Here is a 21,377-nt window from a genome sequence, read left to right on the forward strand (position 1 = left end):
GTTTTTTAAAACAAGGAGGTTGGCCAGGCGCTCTCTCAGGTCTGCCCTGAGCTGGCTTCTGCAGTTCACTCGAACTCCAGCTGCACGCCTCTGCAGGGCTGACTCATCCGCCAGGTTGCAGGGCTGAGCGAGGAAGGCAGCCGACTCTGGGTGCGGGGAAAAGGCCGGCCAGCCTGGCCACGGCGGTGGCCGCACACCTGGGGGGTCTGGGGCAGAGCGCCGTCTACAATACAGGAGGTCCCGTCCGCCAGTCTCGGACACCCTGGAGATGACGTGGCGAGATGCGGCCAGAGGGCTTGAGCATCACCACACCGTCAGCTCAGATGGCCTCTGAGGCCCCTCCGACGGGGGGCCTAGAATTCTCAAGGCCGGGGATCCTGGGCTGAGGCGGGCTGCCCTCTGTGCGCACAGTAAGCGGCCCCCCAGCTCACCAGGGCCAGCTTCCCCGCCAGCAACAGCTCCGTCTCGCTGCGCAGAGCTCTGACGTTATTCACCATCTCCAGCACGAAGCTGCAGCTCAGCCCCTGGGAGGAACCAGAACAGACACCGTGGAGACGTCCCGAGGGCGAAAGGGGCCCACAGGAGAAAGGCTGGAAAAGCGCAGGCACCTCTGCGGCCCTGGGCTTGCCGTACACCCGGTCCATGGCCTTGGAGCTGGCGTTGACGGCGTGGGCGAGCTCCTGCTCCACGTCTCGGTGGGACCGCGCTGCTTCCCGGATGCTGGAGGGAGACATGGCGCTCATCAGACCGAAGAGCAGCAGCCTGCGAGTCGCCTTGCTGGAACACAAGCCCAGGTTTGGCCCAGAGGGCCGACAAGACCACGACTTGCCCGTGGTGACCCGTGACGGCCGATCGCTTCCTGGCCGGTGGTGGAGGGGGCCTTAAATGGGAAATCTGACAACAAAATCCCAAACTTTTCTAGAAACTCAGCCAAGGAGGTAATGCCCAAAATGAGACCTACACCTTGTAAAACAGCGAGCGGGTAAGTAGCAGGAGGCAGAGGAGGAGAAAGCCAGGAAGAAGCTAGACGGCCATGGAGGGGCCAGGGAGGCACAATGCAAAGACACCGCCAGACAGCGGCTGAAGGGGGTCAGCGGATGTGGCCACCAAGAGGTCACCAGGCAGAAGGGCCATGCTGGAGCCAGGTGGGTGGACACAGCGGGGGGCAGGGAGAATGGACAGTCGGCAGAGCGACGACCACCGTGCTGGAAGGTCCAGAGTAGAAGGAAACGCCTTTGGCTGTTGGCTTTTGTTTTTTCAAAATAACTACAAGGTCTGCTTCTTAAGAGCAAACCCGCTCTCTGGGGGGCTAAAGGAGGCAGGAGGGGTACTATTCTTAGAGATCCAGGATAGGCTGTAAAACCTATGAGCTGCCTCTGAAAACGCCTGTGGTGTGAAGCTCCCACCTGTATAAACCCCGAGTAATCCCTGGAAGACGGTCAGTGAAAATACCAAAGCCCGGGGTTAGTAGAAACCCGGGCCGAGCCCTCGTGAAGGAGGCAGACGGCACGTAAGATCCGGCAGGGGCATCTCAACGCCTGCGGCCCAGCCACGGACCTGGGTCGTCCCAGTGACGTCAGGGGGCCCGGGCGCTCTCGCAGAGGAGTGGACCATGGAGGGAAGGCGGCACCCACCTGTGGATGAGGGCCCCCGCTGCCTGCCCAAACTGGTCCATCTGGTTGGCTTCCTCCTCGGACAGGATCTCCGGGTGCAGAGAGAAAGATGGAGGGCGGGGCAGCTCACACTTCTGCTTGTCCTCCCAGGACTTCAGGGTGTTCTCAAAGGCCTAGGGCGCGGAAGCCAGTGTTACACTCTCTCCTGCGAGCACACATCTAACAACAAGCACTGCTGGGACACTAGCGGGATAACCGGCTAGAAAGGGAGACATTCTTTTTAATGCTGGGGGGAGAGGGATCGGTTCTAGAAATTAGAGCCCTGTTCACTTAATCTTAACCTTCAAAAAAAATAAATAAATTCCTGGAACAAAACGTTAAAAACTCCAGGTCTTCTCCTAGAAGGGGCACATGTGAGCCACAGGCAGTCTGTCTTACCCGATCCCTGGTGAGCGTCTGTGCCCGGTTCTTGTGGATAATCCGAATGTACCCTGGCGGCTGGATCCAGGCCTCTCCGTCCACCTGCACAGGTACGCCCTCATCCCCCAGGATGGAGATCTTCACCGTGCGACACTGAGCAAACATCACAGCCGTCACCGAGCTGCACCCAGGAGCCTTCAAGTGCTGTCAGCACCACAGGCACCGTCCTGCCCTACACACCCCTGCACTGGCTGGCTGGCCCCTGGGGTGACACCATACCCCGCCCCGCCCCCAGCCTCCGGGGTCAGAGCATCCCCGCCTAGGGCGCAGCTCATGGAGCCCAGGGGGTGTGCCCCACCCCGCTCCCACTGCCCTGCACCCAGCACCGCCATCTGTGATCGCAGTGCAGGAACTCGGTGCTCAGACACCAGCACCAGGCCCAGGGCGGGGACACATGACCACCAAGAGCTGCTGGGTCCCTGGGCACGTGAGGACACTCCCAGAACAGAGCAAACATCTAACAAGTGCTCCTCTTTTCAACAAAAAATACTGCCAAGGAATTAAACTTGTGAAATTCAAGCAGCCCATGGTGGGGACAGAAAGGACTGGGGTTCAGGGGAGCATGAACTCCCCATCTCTGTGCCTGAGAACATCGCCCTCCCCAACCCCACCGACAGACACATCCTTCCCAACCCATTACCAGAAGTACCGGATGGGGAACCCACCTTGCCACCCGCTAGCCAGGCCTCCGAGCAGCCGGGCGAGGCCACGCACTCGGCCTCTGTTCCCAGACTCAGGCTGTGGCTTCTAAGAGCTGTAGGCCCAGGGGCCAAGGTCAGCCAGGCCCGTCTCATCTCACCCCACCTCAGCAGGGGTGGGCAGGACACAGGTGGTACCCACAGAGTGAGTCAGGGAGGGAGCTCAGGGAGGGTACAAGCCAGCCCCAGTTTCGAAAGTATTTTTTAATTGTCAAAACATGGCAGGTGAGAGCAGGCTCTGGACCAGGGGGAGGCCAGGGCGATCCTGGAAAAGCACCTACTCTCCTGGGCTCTGCACCCCGGGGGCCCATTTATCTCGAGAGTGCGGCTCTGGGCCAGGCCTGCCGCCCCAAACATGTGTGAGCCACAGCTCCACCCAGGCCCCTCCCACCTCCAGGACCACGGCCGGTACCTGAGCGATTCGGTGATGCTGCAGCTTTATGACACGGGAGACGGCCATCTGCATGCTGCCGAACACTGCGACCACCTCCAAGATCTTGTCATCGAACGACGGGGCTGCAAAGGTCTGGAAGGGCCGGCGTTAGAGCTGACCTCTGCTCCCAGCTTCCCTGAACACGCCCCCCGCCACGCGCATCCTTCTCACCTGGGGGCCGCTGCACTGGCGAGAGCCCGACAGGCCCACTAGTAGGAGAAGCTACGGGGTGAACACTTGCTGACGGGTCTCCACGTCAGAGCCTGAGAGCAGCTGCCTGAGATCAAACCCCAGGCCTGCCACTCACTAGCGTGGGAGCTTGGGCAAGTTACTGTCTCTCTACCTGGGTTCCCTCATCTGTAAAACAGGGCTAACACAGGTACGTTCCTCACAGGTTCTCACGAGGGCCGTCAACAGGCACAGTGCTGAGAAGGACTGGCACACGCTCAGTGTGCAGCCGGTGTCAACTGTTTTTATTAGCTATTATGTACGAAGGAAGTCAGGCCCCTGGTTAAAACCTATCAATGCCCCCAGAGTTCTCGGCATAAATTCCAAACTCCTCCCTGGCTTACACGGCCCCACGGGAGCTCTGACCTCTCCGTGCTCCGCCCAGCACGCACACACCAGCGAGCCTCCTGTCCGCACCCGGCCCTGCCTGGCCGCCAAGCCTTCATATACGCTGCTCCCTCCTCCTGCCCCATACCCACCTGACCTGTCCAACCCCGCATCACCCTCAGGTCTCAGTGTAGGTGTCCCTCCTCCTAGGAGCCTTCCCAGATATGGGCCTGGATTCCAAGCCACACCTGCGACCACACCTGTCCTGCCTGGCATCCCTTTGTCGAGGCCGCGGGAGCGGGGCCTGCCTGCCTTGCTCTCTGCTGCGCCCCCGCTGCCGGCACAGGGGCCCCCTCCACTCGTCCCTCCGCCTCACTGACAGAGCACCCCCAGAGCGGGAGGCTCCACCATGGCTCCCGAAGGGGCCGCCTCTCGGGACCCCGCCCCCATCCCCTTCCCTGAGCTCGGGCCCACGCCGCCCAGCACCCCCGTACGTACATCGTCCTCCTTGGTGCCCCCCCAGAAGTTGGTCCCTCCAGCATAGCTGGGAATGTTGAGGACAGCAATTCCCTGGAGACTGGGCAGTGGGATGGGTCGCCCGTCACACTGAGCGGCAGGAATGCATAAAAGGAGAGAAGAGAGATCCAGGCTTCAGCCGGGGGCTCCCTCCCCCCAGCACACCACCCTGGGCTAAGGCCGAGGGGCCACTGGGTCAGCAGAGGGGCCGGCAGGGGGCTGCCTGCTCACCTCCAGCAGGACCTTCTGCTCCAGGTTCTTGTAGGTTCTGTGCAGCAGCTCTCTGGTGCCAAGGACTCCGTACCACATCATGTTCTTGGTTCGACTCCTAGGGGTGGAAAGCAAAGGACTGACGTGGGTCTCAGCTTTCTCTACACAGCTACCTACGGCCCTTGCTGCGACCTCATCACAAATGGGTCACACCGGGCAATCACTGCCAGCAGCGACACCGTTAAGATGAGGAGGACATGCCCTTGCCACATGTCCACGCGAGACGGGCTAAAGAGATATATTCACTGACCAGGAATTCTGCTAAAGAGTAACACTGCCAAGAAAGTAATCATACCCTGAGAGGTAAAAAAGGTAAGATATTACAGAACCTCAAAAAAAAAAAACGTATAAATCACAATTTTTTTCCAGCTATAAAATTATGCTTACCACAGAAAATTTGGAAAGGGCAGAAAAGCACAAAGGAGAATTCACAGTCCCCACATCTGTAAGTACTGATGATAAATGCTTCAGTGTATTTCCTTAGGAACTTGATTTACAGCTGAAATAGCGGTAACTGTGCACTTCGCCCTGCACGGAGAGCACCGCCCTGTGTCCTGAGCACGAATGACCACAATGGGGCACTTCCCACCAGCACTCGCTGAATTAACCCCTTTGACGGGTCTCTACTTGTTCCCACCCTTGAGCTCTATAACGTACATGGCAGTGGCCCTTGGTAAACGCCTCTTTGCCGAAGTTCCCAATTACTTTTTAAGGGTAGATTTGTAGAAGTCGCATTTTCTAAGTAGACCTTCTCAAAGATACAAACTCAGGGAAGATTATATACCAGGATCCCAAGTTTCTAAAAATATGTCACATGTGGCCTTGCTCCTCACCTGTTCTGCTCTGATAAATTACATGCTTTTCAATGCCTTTTCAGTTGTATTCAGACTAACAGGGGTATCTTCAAATGATTTGGGCTACCATCATGCACTGTGTAACAGGGATGCCCCCTGGGGACCTCTGAGCCTTTTCTGACACTTGAGCCCCAGAGCTCCAAGGTTTTTGAGTTCTTATGCTTGATTTTGTTTTCTGAGAAATGTCCAACCATACAGGAGTCGGGGGATTGCCGGGCAACTCCTCGTGTGTCACTGTGACCGCCTCCCTCCGAGTGACAAGAGCACCTGGCGGGGGCAGGTCTGCAGGCTCTCCAGCAAGGGGCCCCCTCCTCCTGCATCAATGGCTGTTCTCCGCCCAAACTCCACACCAGCTTCCCTGCCTCTAGTTCTAGAAAGTCACAGCTGAAAAATCTGCCCTCCAGGTGACGGTCACCACGGGGTGGGGCAGGAGACATCAACTCCCTTCTTCCCTTGTCATGTCTCCCCAGAGGAGAGGACTTTCTACTTCAGCCAGGAGGAAACCTTCCCATTTCTCTCTGTCCTCTCCCCGGCCAGGGGGAGACACGTGGTGATACGTGGTGATTTAGGGGAGATACGTGGTGATTTAGGGGAGAAGCTGAACACCCCCAGCGAAACGCCCCCCCGGGGCCTCTCCTGTGGCATTTGCCTGCTCGAGGGCCTTGCGGGGGAGCAAGCCCTAACCCCACCTGAGGGTGACATGGAGATGCCACTGCCGTGGCCACGACACACAGATGCGCCCCGCTTTCTGACAAGGCGTTCGGGCTCCGTGTCTGTACTCTGCCTGAGGGCTCTGTGCGCCCCAGAAATTACCCCACGGCCAGAAGGAGAAACCACCACAAGACCCGAAGGACAGGCGTGCGCAGGAGCCGGCACCCACCTGCACTTCTCTGGGTGCTCGTCACGCTTGTTGTTGAAGTCCAGGGAGATCTTCGCATCCAGGCCGATGCCAAAATAATTGTTCATGACGCACTTCTCTGTGTAATACTCTCTGCAAAGGGGTGTTTCACGCCATTTAGAACAACCCTGCATGCCAGCCTCTAAGCAGTTCTTCCTGAGGGCAAAACTCAGTTTTTTTGTTTGTTGGGTTTTGTTTTTTTTTGGGGGGGTGGCGGGGAGGTAACAGCATTACTGAGATATAACTCACATATCATACAATTTACCCATTTAAAATGTCCAACTCCATAGTGATTGTTCGCGTATTCAGAGTCACGACAATCAATTTTAGAACAGCTCATCACCCCAAAAAGAAAGTCCACACCCTTCAGCCAGGAGCCCCAACCCCTCCCCAGCGCCGGCAACCACTACTCTGCTTTCTGTCCTCTGCGAACTTCCAGATTCTGGATGGTTCCTAGAAATGAAGTCACACAGCGTGTGGCCCTTTGCGTCTGGCTCCCATCACTGAGCACGTTTTCACGCCACGAACACTGGGTTCATCTGAGTTCAGTGCTTCAGCCCGGTTAATGGGGAACAGCAACGACCCACTGCAGGGATCCTTGGCTGATGGACCTTTGGGCTGCTTCACTTTTGAGCTATGATTTGTGAACACTCGTACACACGCTTCAGTGGAGACATGTTTTCTCTTCTCTTGGGAGTAACCCTAGGAAGGGACCTGCTGGGCCACGTGGAAACCCTGGTTTTTTGTTTGTTTGTTTGTTTTTGTTTGTTTGTTTTTGGCGGTACGCGGGCCTCTCACTGTTGTGGCCTCTCCCGTTGCGGAGCACAGGCTCCAGACGCACAGGCTCAGCGGCCATGGCTCACGGGCCCAGGCGCTCCGCAGCATGTAGGATCCTCCCGGACCGGGGCACGAACCTGCGTCCCCTGCATCGGCAGGCGGACTCTCAACCACTGCACCAACAGGGAAGCCCCAAAACCCTGGGTTTTGAGGAACCGCCAGACTGTCTTAAAAGTGGCTGCATCACCTCACGTTCCCATCAGCAACGTTAAACCTGATGACATCCATGGCACACACGCTCACACGTGCTTACACCCTGGATCCCAAAACGTCCCTCAAACGTCCCTAGACCCAATCAAAGCAAAGTCCCCAATTTGAAAATGTCCAGCCCAGCCCCACGTCCCAGGTCCACTGCAGGTAAGACTCCTTCCGGCCCCTCACCCCCGTGAACGAGGCCTGGCACACCATGCTGGGGAGGGAGGAGAGGAGAGCAGCTTGTGTCTCCCCAGGGGAAGGAGAAGCCTCTCCCTGAAGGAAGAGACCACAGCCCTCGCTGCCAGGTGTGGAAATGCAGGGACCTCAGGTGACAGAAAGAGACAGCACATCTAGTTCCGGAGGCCTCTGTGGGCGCTGCTCATGTAAGCCTACAGCTCTGCCCTTGTTGGGGAGAACAACTCAGGAAGGGTCAGGACCACAGGCCTTGACAGGCCCCGGCGTGAGGAGCAGACAGTAGGGTGGTGCCAGGCTGGGGACAAGGACGTGGGCCAGCACTGGAGCAGGTGTGGGAACCCAGGCCACCCTGCAGGAAAACTGGCTGCCACTGTGCAGGCTTGCAGCTCTGCTTCCCGAAAGCCAGAGTCTCTGAACCGCACCTTTCTCACTGTTACTCTCCCCACCACGCCGTACACACATGGTGGACAACTTTTAACCAACTGCCACTAGCCACTAGCTGCCCAGAACTTGCTATCAGCCAGCAGAAAGGGAAATCTAGAAGGCTGGGCTTTCAAAATACCATTTGTCCCCGCAACGGTCTCTACACACACGAGAACAAGCTGCGCGAAAGCCCTCACTGCCTTTGACGCTGGGCAGTGGACACAGCACATGGCGCGCAGAGCAGCGTCAGGACTTCATTCCCCAGAGGACAGCATCTCCCCAGGCACGGCGAGAAGGCGCTTCCAGCCTGGGAGCTACACTAACGGGAGCGGCAGACCCGCCAGAAGGAAGGTAGTCAGGAGGCGGCGCCAACGCAGGGCCAGCAAGGACCGCGGGGAGGACGACCGAGGACACGGGCAGAGTCTCCAAGCCTGCCGAGGCCCCAGAAGGTCAGGCACGCGCCAGGACGGCGCCTCCCTTCCCAGACATTCCCAACCCACCCTCTGTCCCGGACGCCTCACACCTACTAGGTTTTCCTTATTGGCCAACACCAGCTGGAAAAGGGTCACCCAGGCAGCTGCTCACGAATTTCTCTAGTTAATTCCAAGCCAGTTTTCTACGCTCCAGCATTCAGCTAACAACATGCCCCCTTGGTTTACCCCGTACTCACAGGTTTTCCGGTTCAGAGTTAAAGGGATCGGCATTAATTAATAATCGACTGATGACTGAACCTCCAGGCAAGGAACCGGACATCCCGGCGCGAACATCTGTAAGGGAGAAAACAGGAGACAGCACTGCCTGGCGGCTCCCAAATGAAGAGGCCGTCGTGTCTTTGAGGCTAATGGTCCACGTGTTCTTCAGAAGGTTATTATAATAAGATGTTTCTAAAATACCGCATAAAAATGTCCAAACTTTGACAATTAATAGTCTCAGGGCAAAAATCACTGTCATAAATCCATATTCACAAAACAAAAATGAACACCAGGTGGTAACCAACACCTATGAGACACATCAGAAAAGAGCTTACAAAGATCTCACTAATTTAAGAAACTCCACCAAAATGATCCCTACTACAACTAATCGTAGGGTCTAGCCATACAACTTTATAAGGCTAAATTCATGAGAAAAGGTTAAACAAGGAACCCTCCAGGTGACCAGAACCCTCAAGATACCTGCACCAATTTTAAAAGTTTAAATTATAAACAGTAAGGCTGAGATGGAGCCCTGCTTTTGAACATTCTGCCAATCCATCCCTTCCAGTAACATCTTTGCTGCTTATTAACCAAATCTGTCTCAGCCTCTTTTCCCTAGAGCTTCCGCAATTTTCTTTCTATTCAAATGAGATTCACCTAGCAATTGCCAATCACTTACAGGAGCAGCGTGTGCTCTAGCTTTTGCCCAGCAGGCCTCACGAAGCGGCCTCAGGAAGCTGGTTAAGGGACCATTCCCTCCTACTACAGACACAGAGTGTTATCGTGACTCCCCCTGAGGGAAGAAGCAACAGGAGCTGCCTTGACATGATCCTGGGCGAAATGAAGACAAGGCAAGGGGACTGGGCCCGACTCTCCCGGTGGCCAGCATGATTGCTCCTTCTGCAATCATGCTGGAAACAAAGGGGTGATCCACCGGCTCCCCGTCACGACCTGCCGGCCCTTCCCTCTTCACTCAGCCCAACCCCTATTTACCCATCAGCACCCAGCTCGAGTATCACCTCCTCAGTGACATCTTCCTGGGACCCCAGGGCAACGATTTGAATGCCGTCTGCTCTTTGTAATAAACAAGAGCACTTTTCATACCGTGACATAACTCTGAAATTCTGCCTATCTTTCCCATGGACCTATGAACTCCTGGAAGACAGGGGCCTGGTCTCGTTAACCCCTCAGACTACTGCCAGGCAGAGCAACAGCTGGGCGCTGAGCTGGAAAGCTTAGCGCCCTGCCTGCGCCCCTCCCCCAGACACACAGTGCGGTGCCGCACTCACTCGGGAACAGGATCTTCGTGTTCAGTGCTGGCAGGCTGTCCCGGTTTCCTGACTGCGAAGGAAGAGAGGCAGAACCGCCCAGGGACAAGCTTCCTTTGCTTATCAGCTTTTCACAGGGGGATTTGGACACTATGAGAACAGAACAGAAAACAGAACGCGACTGAGCTACTGGCAGCGTTCATCAGAGAAAGGAGCAGGCAGAGGGGGGCCAAGGGAAGCGAGGAGTGGGCACAAGCGCCACCAGCCACGGCCAAGTGTGCAAGACGAGGAGCGAGGCAGCGAGCAAGGAGGGGAAACGAGAAAGGGGATGCAGAGGCGAGCGGGCTCGGGCACCCGCCAAAGAGACACAGGCCCCTGAGGGGCTGGGGCCGCGGTGATGTGAGGTGACCTGACGAGGCCAGGGAGGGGGAGGGGCAGCCTGCAACCGCAGTCGGGCCGCGGGGTCTGTGCACGGGCAGAGGGGAGTCCTGCACAGGAACGTGGTGGAGGAAAACTCTGGGGCAGGATCTCCCGGTGGCTCGTAAAGGCCACGAGCGAGGGGGCCGCACAGAGTTGGGGCTGTTCCAGGAGGGCTAAGGGTCCCCAGGTGGTGGCCCATACGGCTGGGTGGTCCCTTACCACCTGGAGCAAACGTGGCATGTGGCCAGCTGCAGCCAGGAGGCCCCAAGCCCTGGGTGAGGACCCCGGGCGCGCAGGGAGGTTCAGAGGGAAGCGCCGCCCCAGCAGCAAGGTCGCCCCCTGCCCAGAGTCCCGCCAGGCCTGCACCAGGCGAAAGGAGGTGGTATGTGAGATAGGTTGCCTGTTTGAGACTTTTTACACTTCCAAGTGGCCACAGAAACCGTGAGAAAGCACCCGTAAGCTTCCCAAGGCAAGCTTCTGAGCAGCGCAGACAAAAAGGCCTGATGGCGGTGCCGCGGGTCACGAGGGCCGCTGTACCTCTGCGGAGGCTCATGCCCTTGGCAGCGCCGTGGCCCTCGCCGTGGCCCTCGCCGTGGCACGCTCTGTCGTCAGACTTCAGGTCCTTCTTCTCCTCCGACTCGGAGAGACCTAAGATGAACCCCTCGTGCTCTTGGGTCTGGGCGTTCTGCTCGTCCACAGCTGTGCAAGGCAAGGGTATTTGCGGCTGAGCGCACGGACGTTACCGCACAGGCATCGCCGGGCTGGCGGGGCTCCCACTGGACGCGGACCCCCTCCTCATCTCACTCATCTCCCTTCAAACGTCTCCTCAGCTGAAGGCTTAGACCCGAAGCTCCGACCCGTCCCACCTTCTCCCCGGCCCCGGCTCACAGGGCACCGGGACACTCGTGCCAGCTGGCTGGGGAGGAGGGCCGAGGGCTGGGAGAGACAGAGGGGAGGGGAGTAACGAGCGAGAGCACGCGCAGCCCGGAGGGAACAGTGCACCCGCCAGCGCGCAGGGGCAGGTCACGACCTCACTGCTCTCACTGTAAGGAGCTCAGAGAGAAAAGGGTCTGATGAGGGCGGAAGGTGAGAGATGGTTTCTGAAGCTTCCGAGAGAGGACAAGGAAACTTGCTGGGGAGGATCTCAGGGTCTGGGTGAGGGTGGAGGTAATGAAGTTCACAGGTCACTGTGGTCTTACAGTGTTCTCTTCAAAGCTTAGCAAACAGAGTCTAGGAAAAGGGAGCGATCGACTGGGCGAGTCTCTAACCCTAGGCAGGGGTTCCTCTCTCCCCCAGGCCGACTAAGGACAGTCAGCAGTGGCATCCTGGACACCAGGGCCGATGACCTGTCCAGGCCCCGGGCCCCTCGACCACTGCAGCCGGCGCCTGCCTCAGACACCACAGCGCAGACGCACCCCCCCGCCTTTATTTTTCTTTCTGTTAAAAGTATTTTGTCTTGTTTTAATATTTCATCAGCTTTATAGGGTTACAATTGTCTTAAATATTTCTGCTTTAAATACAATCTGCACATAATGTTATGAAATGTAAACTTTCAGTGTACTTTTCAATTTCAAAATCACACCTTTTTTTTTTCTTTTTTTGGTCTTTTTTTTCCCCCCCTCCCTTTCAATACCTGAATGTCCTGCAAAAACTGAAATAAATCGTCACAGGCTGCCCCACCACGGTCAGGGCACGACAGGCTGGGCCCGGCCAGAGGTAGAGGGTAGTTTTACATCTTTTTATTGGAAGTTTTTTCTCCCTTTAACCTGAGTTCAGGCGCCGTCCCCACGCCCTCTGACAAACCCCAGAGAAACTGAAATTTCACACGTCAGGAATGAAAGGCTGAAGTCGTGTTTGCCAACAAAAAAGGCAGAAGCAAAATTAAGGGGGGGAAGAAAGAAAGGATGGTAGTGGGCAAAAATGCTACCAGTGAGAAAAGGGGCTGTACAAACACACAACTGTTACAAGCCAACCCCCCCCCTCCCCCCACACACACAGCCGGACAGCTACAGCCCTGCGGCCGGTTTGGAGGTCACAAGGAAGCCTCTAGAAGCAGCTCATCCACAAGCACCTCCAGAGCAGGGGGGCCCCTGGAGCCCCTCTCCACCCTGGGTTTGGGGGTCCCCACCCTCAGCGTGCTGCTGAGCCCCGCCTGTTCTGGAGTGGACAGCACTCAGCCCCCAACCCCTTACGTCCCGGTTTGCATAAGGGGTGCTGAGCGGCACCCCGGAAACCCCCCCGACAGGCAGCGGCGGGGCTGGGGGGCGCCCCAGGCAGAGGCAGGGCCCCTGGGGACTGAGCGCCCGCTGGCCCCAGGCCCCACTCGCGCTTTCACAGCTGGTGGACTCCCCCTGCCCCGTCCCCTACAATCACCAGCATCGCCCAGCACCGCAGGCACACACCGAGTTAGACCCGGGGGAAGGAGCCTCCCCTGCGGGACACCCGCTCCCCCAGACACCCGCGGATGCTCAACAGGACGCACGGGGGTGGGACCCTGAGCTGGGGGCTGGTGGGGGTGGGCGGCCAGGCGGGGGTTCTGGCATCAGAAGTCAGACCTGAGGCAGAAAGAGACTCGCAGCGGGGCTGCCCGCCCGCCCACGCGCTGGCAGAATGGGGGGTGGAGGGCAGCCGCCCACGCTCCGGCGGTCAGGTGTCCCCCCGTCTCTGAGCACCGCCCCGGCGCGCCCGGCCTCCGACCCCATCCTCACCTCTCTGTCCCTCACATCGTCCTACAGCCTCATCCCCCACCTCTGGCCCGGGCCCACCTCCCTCCTGGGCATGGGGCCGTCCTCCGCGGGTGTCCTCAGAACACCTCAGGTCTCAGCACGGAGGCTCTCATCGGACCCCCCGCCCCCGGAGACAGTCCCACCTCTAAGCGGACAAGGCCCGGCTGCACCCGAGGTCTGGCAGAGCTGCCACAGGTGAGGACACTTCCAGGGAGTGGGTCCCCCAACACGCTCCCCGCGTGTGCCCACGCGAGGCACCTTTCCACCAGCTGGGGGCGCCCTCTCGGCTCTGCCGTCCGCTCAGTGTCTTTCCATCGGGCACAGGCCCTGAGGAAGGAGGCGCTGGCCTGCGTCAGGCGGTCCAGAGCGGCTATGGCCTACACGGTGGGTCCCTCTGTGTCTCGCGCCACGTTCAGGGGGAAACTGGGAGCACCCGGGGCTGGCCTGAAGAAAGCCCCGCGGCATGCAGAGCCCGGCTACCTTTCTCTGTGTGCTCTATGATCTGGCGAATCGCCTTCTTCAGGCTGTTGGCTCTCAGCATGAGCTGCTCCCGAGGACGGAATATCTGCGGCCGGGCTGGGCAGGCCGACCCCATGGCGCGGTCCCCGGTGGAACTGGAGCCACAGCTGCCGCCCGCCCCCTCCCCGTCTTCCGCCTCCTCGGCGATGGTGGGGGGCGGCGTAGGCAGAGAGGACGAGGCCTGGGACTCGTCATCCAGGGTCTTGAGGAGAGAATCCAGCTTCTCTTTCAGGACAGAGCACTGGGCGGGGAACAGAGGAGGGAGTGGAGGGGCTGCTGCCCCGCCCTGACACCCACCCCAGGTGCCCAGGACGCACCTTCTTGGCCATGACCTCCGACTCCTCTGAGCTCTCGGTGGTCTTCTCGTAGGCCTTCCCCACCCGAGCCACGAAGTCCTTCACGGTCTCGCAGAGCACTCTGTGGGGGAACGTGGGAAAGGCTTCTAGAGAGACAGTCCTGGCTGGGACCCTGCCTCCCCTGAGGCCGCTGGGCACTCACTTGGCTGATGAGATCACCACCGAGTGCTGGTCGGAGGTCAGGATCTTAGAGAGATGGGCCGCGACCGAGTCTTCATAGAAGAGGATCTGCTGCACCTGCCATTGCCCCAAACAGGGCGGGCGACTGTCAGCCCCACGATGCAGCCCGGTGAGCTCGACACTAACCCCCGCCCCTTGCCGGCCAGCCCCAGCTCACTTCACGCTAATCTGACAGATTTCAAAAGCTTCACGGAGCTGTGGATGAAGGCATCTTAACAGAAAAGAACACGGTGATAAAACCTCGTGAATGGCTCGTGCTGCTTTCGTCGGAGATTCAACACCGCCAGCCTGTGCTGGACTGGAGTCCTGAATCCCGCGTCCTCCTCAGCAGTACAGGCAGCAGGCAGGGTCCTCAGCTGAGGCTCCAGTCGCATTTCTCTGCCTGGCTGGAACTCGGCCCGGGCCCCTCTCCACCTCTCGATACAAATCACCCCCTTCACCGCTCACCCCTGCCTGCGGAACTGGGGTCGCTCACCCTGTGGGACGAGCCCTCTCTTTAGACCTTGGCCCAGGGTTGGCCAACTTTACTACTGGCCGGAGAGTAAATATTTAGGCTTTGTATACGTACGTACGCTCCCTCTCTTAAAACGTGCAAACCATTCTCTGCTCACAGGCCAGGTCACAGCAGCCCAGGCAGGTGTAGCCTGGGGGGCTGTAGTTTGCCAACTGCTGCCCTTGACCCTCCTGAGGGGCAGACGGGCCCTGGCAGAGCCCTCTCTCCTGGTCAGCCAGCAGCCAGCTCGCCCAGTGGGGTGAGCACGGCTGGGCGCCCAGCGCTGCGCCCGTCTGGGCCCTGAGCGAACCACTGATGACAAAAACCAGCGTAAAGTGAAAAGAAGAGCTGAACACTGAACTAGCACAGACCGATGGCAAGGGTAGGACGTGGAGGAGGCGGGCCCAGAGCGGGAGCCTGGGCTGGGCGGGGGCACCGGCAGCAGGGGCGGCAAGTCCGAGGGGGCCATCATCACAGAGGACCCCAAATCCGGTGACACCCCAGGAGGCCCCCAGACAACCACCAATCCTGTGGGGCAGAGGCCATAGGCCGCAGCTCCACCTCGGCTGGCCCTGCGCCTGCGCGGGTCTAACCTAGGGGAGGATGTCTAAGGGTGGAGGCAGGGCCCCAAAGTGGTGAGGACAGTATGAGCACGCGGCAGGGCAACTGGAAATACCTCGGAGCCCTCACTCAAGTCTTCAGTGACAGTGGAAGAGGAGGCTGGCCGGGGGAGTTTGGTCTCGTAGGCCATGACGCTCCACCTGCACACACAAAGGAGCTCTCAGCAGGTCGGCTCGAACCCCCAGGCAGGCCCCGTGCCTCTCCCACCTCCCCGACTCATGGCCTGGGGGCTTGATCTTATGACAGCCCTAACTTCATTTTTAAGCCTTTATCTTGACTCCCGTGTCCCTAACCTGGCTCCTCACTTAGCTGAGAACAAACGTCACAACCCGTTGGACACGGCAGCTCCACTAAAGGAGGTGAAAGGCATCCCATAATGCTGCTTCTGGGAAAATGGGCTTCCCCTCTTCAGAGCTAAAATCACTCAGCCAGCAGCCAGCTCTCCCGTGGGGGCTGAGCATTTCACAGCCTCCAAAGGCACGTAGGCCTCCCTTCAATAGAGAAGAAACGGTAGAGGCAGCTGGAGAGGGTTCAAGACCACACCTGCTTATGGCAGCGCAGGAGCCTAAGAGAGAATACGGGCGTTTCAGCAACACCAGGTCCCGCAGGCTGTGGTCAGGGGCTTTCATACGTGAGCTCAGCACTAATGAGCTCAGCACTAAGAGCAGCTCGCTCGAGAAGAGCACCCAAGTTATCTCTAAACACACAGAGGAGAGCTGTCCAAAACTGAGATTCTTCTGGGAACACGGGATTGCTCAGCTGTGCAATAAGCCTTTCTTATTGCAAGACTCTGCTGACAGGTATCAGACGAGGCTGCAAAGGCCAAAGCGGACAGGGCCACCTTCTCTAACGGCCCAGAGGATCGGGCCTGGCTGGTGAGACCTGACCGCTCGAGGGCACAGTGCCAACCTGTTCTGCTCGTCAGCTCTTTCATAATCTGATCGCCAGGTAAAGCCCACCAGAAACAAGGATTCCTGCTCAGGCCGAATTTTTACAAGTAACTGCAGAGGGCCTATGGTTTCCAGGGACCCTGGGTTGAGAACACCTAGTCAAGGGGACTCGTGTGGTCCACTCACCTGTCCAGCATCTTGGTGCTGGCTCTTTCCAGCTTCTCCAAGATCTGCGGGAGCTGGGTGTCATCGTCACAGGCCGAGCCCCAGCCTAACACGCGAGCCAGGTCATTCCCTGTGCCGAGCGGCAGCACTCCCAGCTGACACTGAGACACGGGGGGAAGACATGGCGTCAAACACCCTCCTTTTCACCTACAAGGTGTGAGGTCTGATCTCACACGGTGTGGTGCTCGCATTCCAGGCAGAGCCACTAGGCAGCACAGATGTCTCTCCAATCCGACAGAAAATTCCTCTCCCACGCACAGGCCTGCTCCTCATCTGCTGCCACATCCGACAATCAGTCCTCCACAACCTCCCCGATCTACATTCCCACACGCACAGCTGTGGCCACAGTGCTGACTGCTGAGTATCTGAACCCCCGAAGAATCAGTCTGTACGACTCCCCTCCGCCTGCTTCTCCACCCTCTACAGCACCACACTAACTAATACCTTCCTTCCCCTCACAGCACCTTCCACGGCTTTAAGTCCTATCAAGACAGGCGCCAGGACTTCCAGTCTGGCCATCAAACTGGAGCACACCCTGGCACTCGGCCTGTACCCCTCCGCCCGTCACTCCCCAGAGACCCCCTGCACTGCTCAGGCCCCACCTTCCACCTGGAATTCCCACCCAGAGCCCCCTGTGGAAACCCCACCTCGTCAGTTCAGTGCTTAGGAAGTTCCCCAGACACCAGTTGCCCAAGAGCCTTCGACCTCCGAGCCTGACACGCAGGGTGGGGGAGGGTCCCTGGTCCCCCCTGAGCACGGCAGAGCCCGTGGTCACCTGCCGCAGCCACTGAGGGAGGCCCTCCACCCTGCCAGGGACAGCAAGCTGGACAGAGCAGGTGAGGAGGACAAGGAAGCCCCAGCACCGGGGGGAGGCGACCCGGCGCCGGCTTCCGGGAGCCTTAAAGGAAAGGAGCAGGCAGCACGGTGAAGGGACAGTGGCGTTCCGGGAGAGGTGACCCCCTGCCAAGTCAGAGCTCAGACTGGAAGGGCAGTGAGGAGAGAGCAGTCAGAGAAGCAGAGGAGGAAGAAGGAGCTGAACTGGGGCCTCACTCTGAGTCCGGACCTTCTCCTAAGCCAAGGAGCCACTGGGGAGCGCTCAGCAAGGGTGCAGGAGCAGAGCTGTCCCAAAGAAGGTCCTCGGGGAGGTGGGGACCGGCGCGGTCCGAGAGGCTCAAAGAGGTGCGTGAGCAGAACGGCCCGAGGGGAAGGCCCCCTCGAGGAGTGGACAGATGGAGCCCGGGGCCAGCCAGACGCGCTCAGCAGCACACACTGCTGTGCTGGACACTCCAGGGCGGCCGGTTAACCAGGACGAGGAGGGAGGGTGAGGGAAGGCTCAAGAACTACTGTCAGATCTCCGGCTTGGATATCGGGTAGGATCATGGGCCACAGAGAAGCCAAAGGAAATGATGCTCCCTGAACTCAGCTGAATGCATGAAAACCTGTCTTCCTGACTTGTGATAATGAACTTGGTAACAATCCTGGAAGTGAACAAAACCTAAAATTGGACATAAGTGTACTGCTCTAACTTTACCACGAGGGGGCAGTGCTCTCTTTCCCGAGCAACTGGCCTCCCTAGAGCTGAGCAGTTACTTGCACACCAAGGGTCCCCGCTCCAACGTCATTCCAGGAGCTAAACGCTGACAGCAAAAGGTCCACCCCGCCTACAAAGACCACCAACGTGTTGAAGGACAAGTGACAAATGAGGAAAAATATGGGCAACAAGGAGTTCACATCCCTAATATAACAATAATCCTTAGAAATCAATTTTTAAAAAGGTAAATACCCCAATAGAATATTAGGTTAAAAAAAACATGAACAGATGATTCATTTAAAACTTCATAGTTAATTGAGGATATGCTTGACTTCACCAGTATTAAAGAAATAAAAATGAAACATACCATTTTTTGTCTACTAAGTTGGGCAAAAGCCTTAAGATGTACAGTGGACAGCATATGCGAAAAGACAGTTTTATGAGCATTAGGAATACAAACTGGAGAGCAGTCTGGCAATATCACCAAAATTTACATTTGGGCGCTCTTCAAAAGAGAACATAATTGGGACATTGTATACATGGTTTTCACCAGCACTGTCATTATGAAGCAATCTGAGTGTCCATCCATGGGGGGAGATGAGCTAAACCCAGGGCTGGCACAGCCCTGCCCAGTAGAAAACCATCACATAGGCCTCCATTTAAACTGATGGATCGAGAAGCGCCCACAATGTGTTGATTAAAAACTGACACTACACAATATACTGTAAGGGTACCATGAGTCCGTTTAAATTAAAACTGCACTGCACACTGTACTATATACACATTTTGATAGACAGAGGCCTGAAGGGTAGTTACTGAAATGTTGGCAGCGGTTAATTATTGGGGGCGGGGGTGTGAGGGAGCTGGAGCAGAAAATAAATCAACACTTAAAAAACAACCCTACTCTGACCTGAAGCTCAAGTATACTTTTGAGCCCTGCTCGCCAGCAGGAGGCATCAAGCAGTAGGCGACACCACTACCCAATAGGGAGCCGCACCCAGATCTGCCCGTGCCCGGGACCTGCAGGGATGGAAGTGTTCTTTTTGTTAGGTCCCTGGGCCCATGACGCCATCAAGCTACCTGCTCTTCCCTCCAAGACCGCCCCAAGGGGACGAGAAGCGCCCCCCGAGATGACCCAGCCTCTCTGTAACGGTGGCATCGCTCTCCCGTGGGGCCGGCCCCTCCACACCCAGGTACCTGTTTGTGAAGGTTGAGGCTGTCGATTTCAGAGAGGACCCAACCAACACTGCCATCTCCACCACAAACCAGAATCCGGAACGTATCAAACTTCTGGAATAAGCGTAGGCTGCAGAGAAAACAGAACGTCAATGAAATGAGCTCCATCTAAAGGACAGGTAGCCGACGGCCAGTCAGCCTGGGGCTGGGGGACACCCTCTGTGCTCAAGGCCGACCCTGCAGCCTGTCCCGCGAAAAAGCCTCTCAGAGGCCGGAGCCCGGCTGTGCTCCGGCTCCGCCCACTGGGGGGCCGCCGGGGGCGCCTGAGAGCAAAGGCCGCACGCGTCTTCAGGAGCCCCGGGCTGCAGGATCCTGCCCACGCTGTCCCTGTCCTCTGGGCCACTCCGCCCACCCAGGTGACGACCCACCCCGTGCCCCTCGTGACTCCAGCTCCGTCTCCTTCCTGTGCTCCTCTTGGCGGCCCTGCCCCTCACTCGCAGCGTCCCTCCCAGAACACCCGGCAGCCTTCCGTTCACTCCCCCTTCACTCCCCAGCCGCTTCCTGGGTGGCCTTATCCGCGTCTTGGCTTCAGGGACGACACAGACGCTGATGACCCTGAATGACCCTGACGATGATCCCTCGGCTCTCCTGAAGGACAACACCTGCCCTTGTCTACCAGAACGTGCCACTCGGTGTCGCACGGGCGCCTCCTTGACCGACGTTTCCTTCCTCAGAGAAAGGCAGAGCCACCACCAGCCCAATTACCGGGCAGCCCCGTCGTCCCCTCTCACAACCCCTCCAGGAGCCTCCTACCTGCCTCCCGTCTCCTTCAAGATGCCTCCAATTCGTGCTACCAGCCTCATCTTCCCAAAACCAGTGTCGTCAGGTGTCCGGCTTTGGAAGGGGCCGCTTGCTTCCAGGAGAGGTTCAAACCTCTCAGCGGCCCCCACGGCCCTCCCTGGCCAGGAGCTGCCACCATGTGTCCGCACCTCTGCACACAGCCCACCCTCTGCCTAGAGGGCTCCCTGCCTCCCTCCCCATTTCCACGAACTCTCCTCAAATGCTACCTCGGCGGGGAAACTGAGACCCCCATCTGACTCGTAAGCCCCTTCTCTTGGTTCCCAAAGAACCTGCACACCACACTGCCAACGAGACAGATCACCTGCCTTGGGCCTGGACTGTCCGTCCGCACCCGTCCCTGGCAGGCAGGGCGCCCCCTTGGCCGGGCTTTGCATCCAGCATGGTCCGAGCCGGGGGAAGGCCTCAGACAACAAACAGGACCAGGTGACAGGGAACTCGGGACGTAACAGAGGGGCGAGGCTGCACCTGACCTTCAGGCTGGGAGAGAAGCAGCCACACGTGTCCTTTAAGAACACTGACCTCCCTCAGGCCTCCCGCTCTCTGGAGAAGAGGGGACACGTCAAGGCCAGGTATCAGGAAAACAAAGCAGTATCTCTGAGTTTTCTTAGGAACAGTGTGAGAGCAAGGCTGCTTCCCAGAAACAGGACCTGTCTAAGCCAAGCGCACCGCACCTCTGCGGGTCTGCACCTGAATCGTCCTGTCTCGTCCTTAACGCCTACTACCAGCTGTGGGGCTTGCATGCTTCTCCAAATGAACACGTGCTCATTCCGCCGTCCTACTGTGCAGCCCGCCCTGCCCAACACCCCTTCGTGGCATTCCTCCAACATCCCTGGCACCTCGGGGAGCAGCGGCCTGCACCTGTCTGGTGCATCCCCGCAGGGCACCTCCAGGGTCCCTCCAGGGAAGGGGGTGCTGTCACCAAGGAAATAGGCTAGAGAGCTGCCGCCGGTGACCATTCTCCAACAGCAGGTCTCTCCAACCAGACCCAGGCTCAGGTCACAGGAGCACCCAGCTCCAAAACCAACACCCTCCAGGGAACCTCCCAGGTGCACACCGCCCCCCCCGCCCCAGAGAGCAGGCTCTGCGGGCACTGCCCACTGCAAACATCCTGCACCACCTCCCGCACGCGCCACAGGGCTCGCAGAGCTCCCACCTGGAGCCGGTGCTTCCAAACGGGGAAGGAGTTGGTTCAAATGCCAGAATTTACAAAAGCAAACGTTTTCCACAAACCTCTGGATCGTATAAAACTAGAAAGCACACGTCAGGTCTCTTACTTTGCCAGATACACAGGGCCTTGCACATCTGCATGTCACGGCACCTGCAACTTAAATAAACTCAAGTGCCCTCTAAAATGAAAAATCTCCCTTTTGGCCTCACTGGAGAAAAGCTTCCTACTCGATACTAAGCAGCCATTCAAAAAAATGAGGCAGATCTGTAACTACTGACATCAGA

At 58.0% G+C, this 21,377-nt stretch overlaps 1 protein-coding gene across 6 annotated transcripts in view; it reads right to left on the reverse strand.

Moving 5' to 3' along the window:
• DGKD (diacylglycerol kinase delta) overlaps positions 1 to 21,377 on the reverse strand; it is a 108,387-nt gene that overhangs the window by 9,726 nt on the left and 77,284 nt on the right. For 4 of the 6 annotated variants that reach the window (XR_003793829.1, XR_003793828.1, XM_029224558.1 and 1 more), the window contains exons 10-26: positions 19,086 to 19,194; positions 16,319 to 16,458; positions 15,298 to 15,382; positions 14,091 to 14,185; positions 13,910 to 14,009; positions 13,554 to 13,833; positions 10,885 to 11,046; positions 9,949 to 10,077; positions 8,638 to 8,734; positions 6,300 to 6,410; positions 4,527 to 4,623; positions 4,278 to 4,385; positions 3,204 to 3,317; positions 2,052 to 2,186; positions 1,635 to 1,786; positions 609 to 777; positions 432 to 524 (exon numbers count right to left, since the gene is read on the reverse strand). Coding sequence is in view for 4 of the 6 variants with exons in the window: in XM_029224558.1 (XP_029080391.1) it covers positions 432 to 524; positions 609 to 777; positions 1,635 to 1,786; positions 2,052 to 2,186; positions 3,204 to 3,317; positions 4,278 to 4,385; positions 4,527 to 4,623; positions 6,300 to 6,410; positions 8,638 to 8,734; positions 9,949 to 10,077; positions 10,885 to 11,046; positions 13,554 to 13,833; positions 13,910 to 14,009; positions 14,091 to 14,185; positions 15,298 to 15,382; positions 16,319 to 16,458; positions 19,086 to 19,194 (2,176 nt within the window). In the remaining 2 variants the exon portion in view is untranslated. Of the gene's footprint in view, positions 1 to 431; positions 525 to 608; positions 778 to 1,634; positions 1,787 to 2,051; positions 2,187 to 3,203; positions 3,318 to 4,277; positions 4,386 to 4,526; positions 4,624 to 6,299; positions 6,474 to 8,637; positions 8,735 to 9,948; positions 10,078 to 10,884; positions 11,047 to 13,553; positions 13,834 to 13,909; positions 14,010 to 14,090; positions 14,186 to 15,297; positions 15,383 to 16,318; positions 16,459 to 19,085; positions 19,195 to 21,377 lie in introns of all 6 variants that reach the window. The other 2 variants (XM_029224559.1, XM_029224561.1) reach the window with 2 other exon arrangements.

Source organism: Monodon monoceros, unplaced genomic scaffold (assembly GCF_005190385.1).
Source record: "Monodon monoceros isolate NGI ecotype Baffin Bay Population unplaced genomic scaffold, NGI_Narwhal_1 Super_Scaffold_16, whole genome shotgun sequence".
In the NCBI taxonomy this organism is placed as follows: domain Eukaryota; kingdom Metazoa; phylum Chordata; class Mammalia; order Artiodactyla; family Monodontidae; genus Monodon; species Monodon monoceros.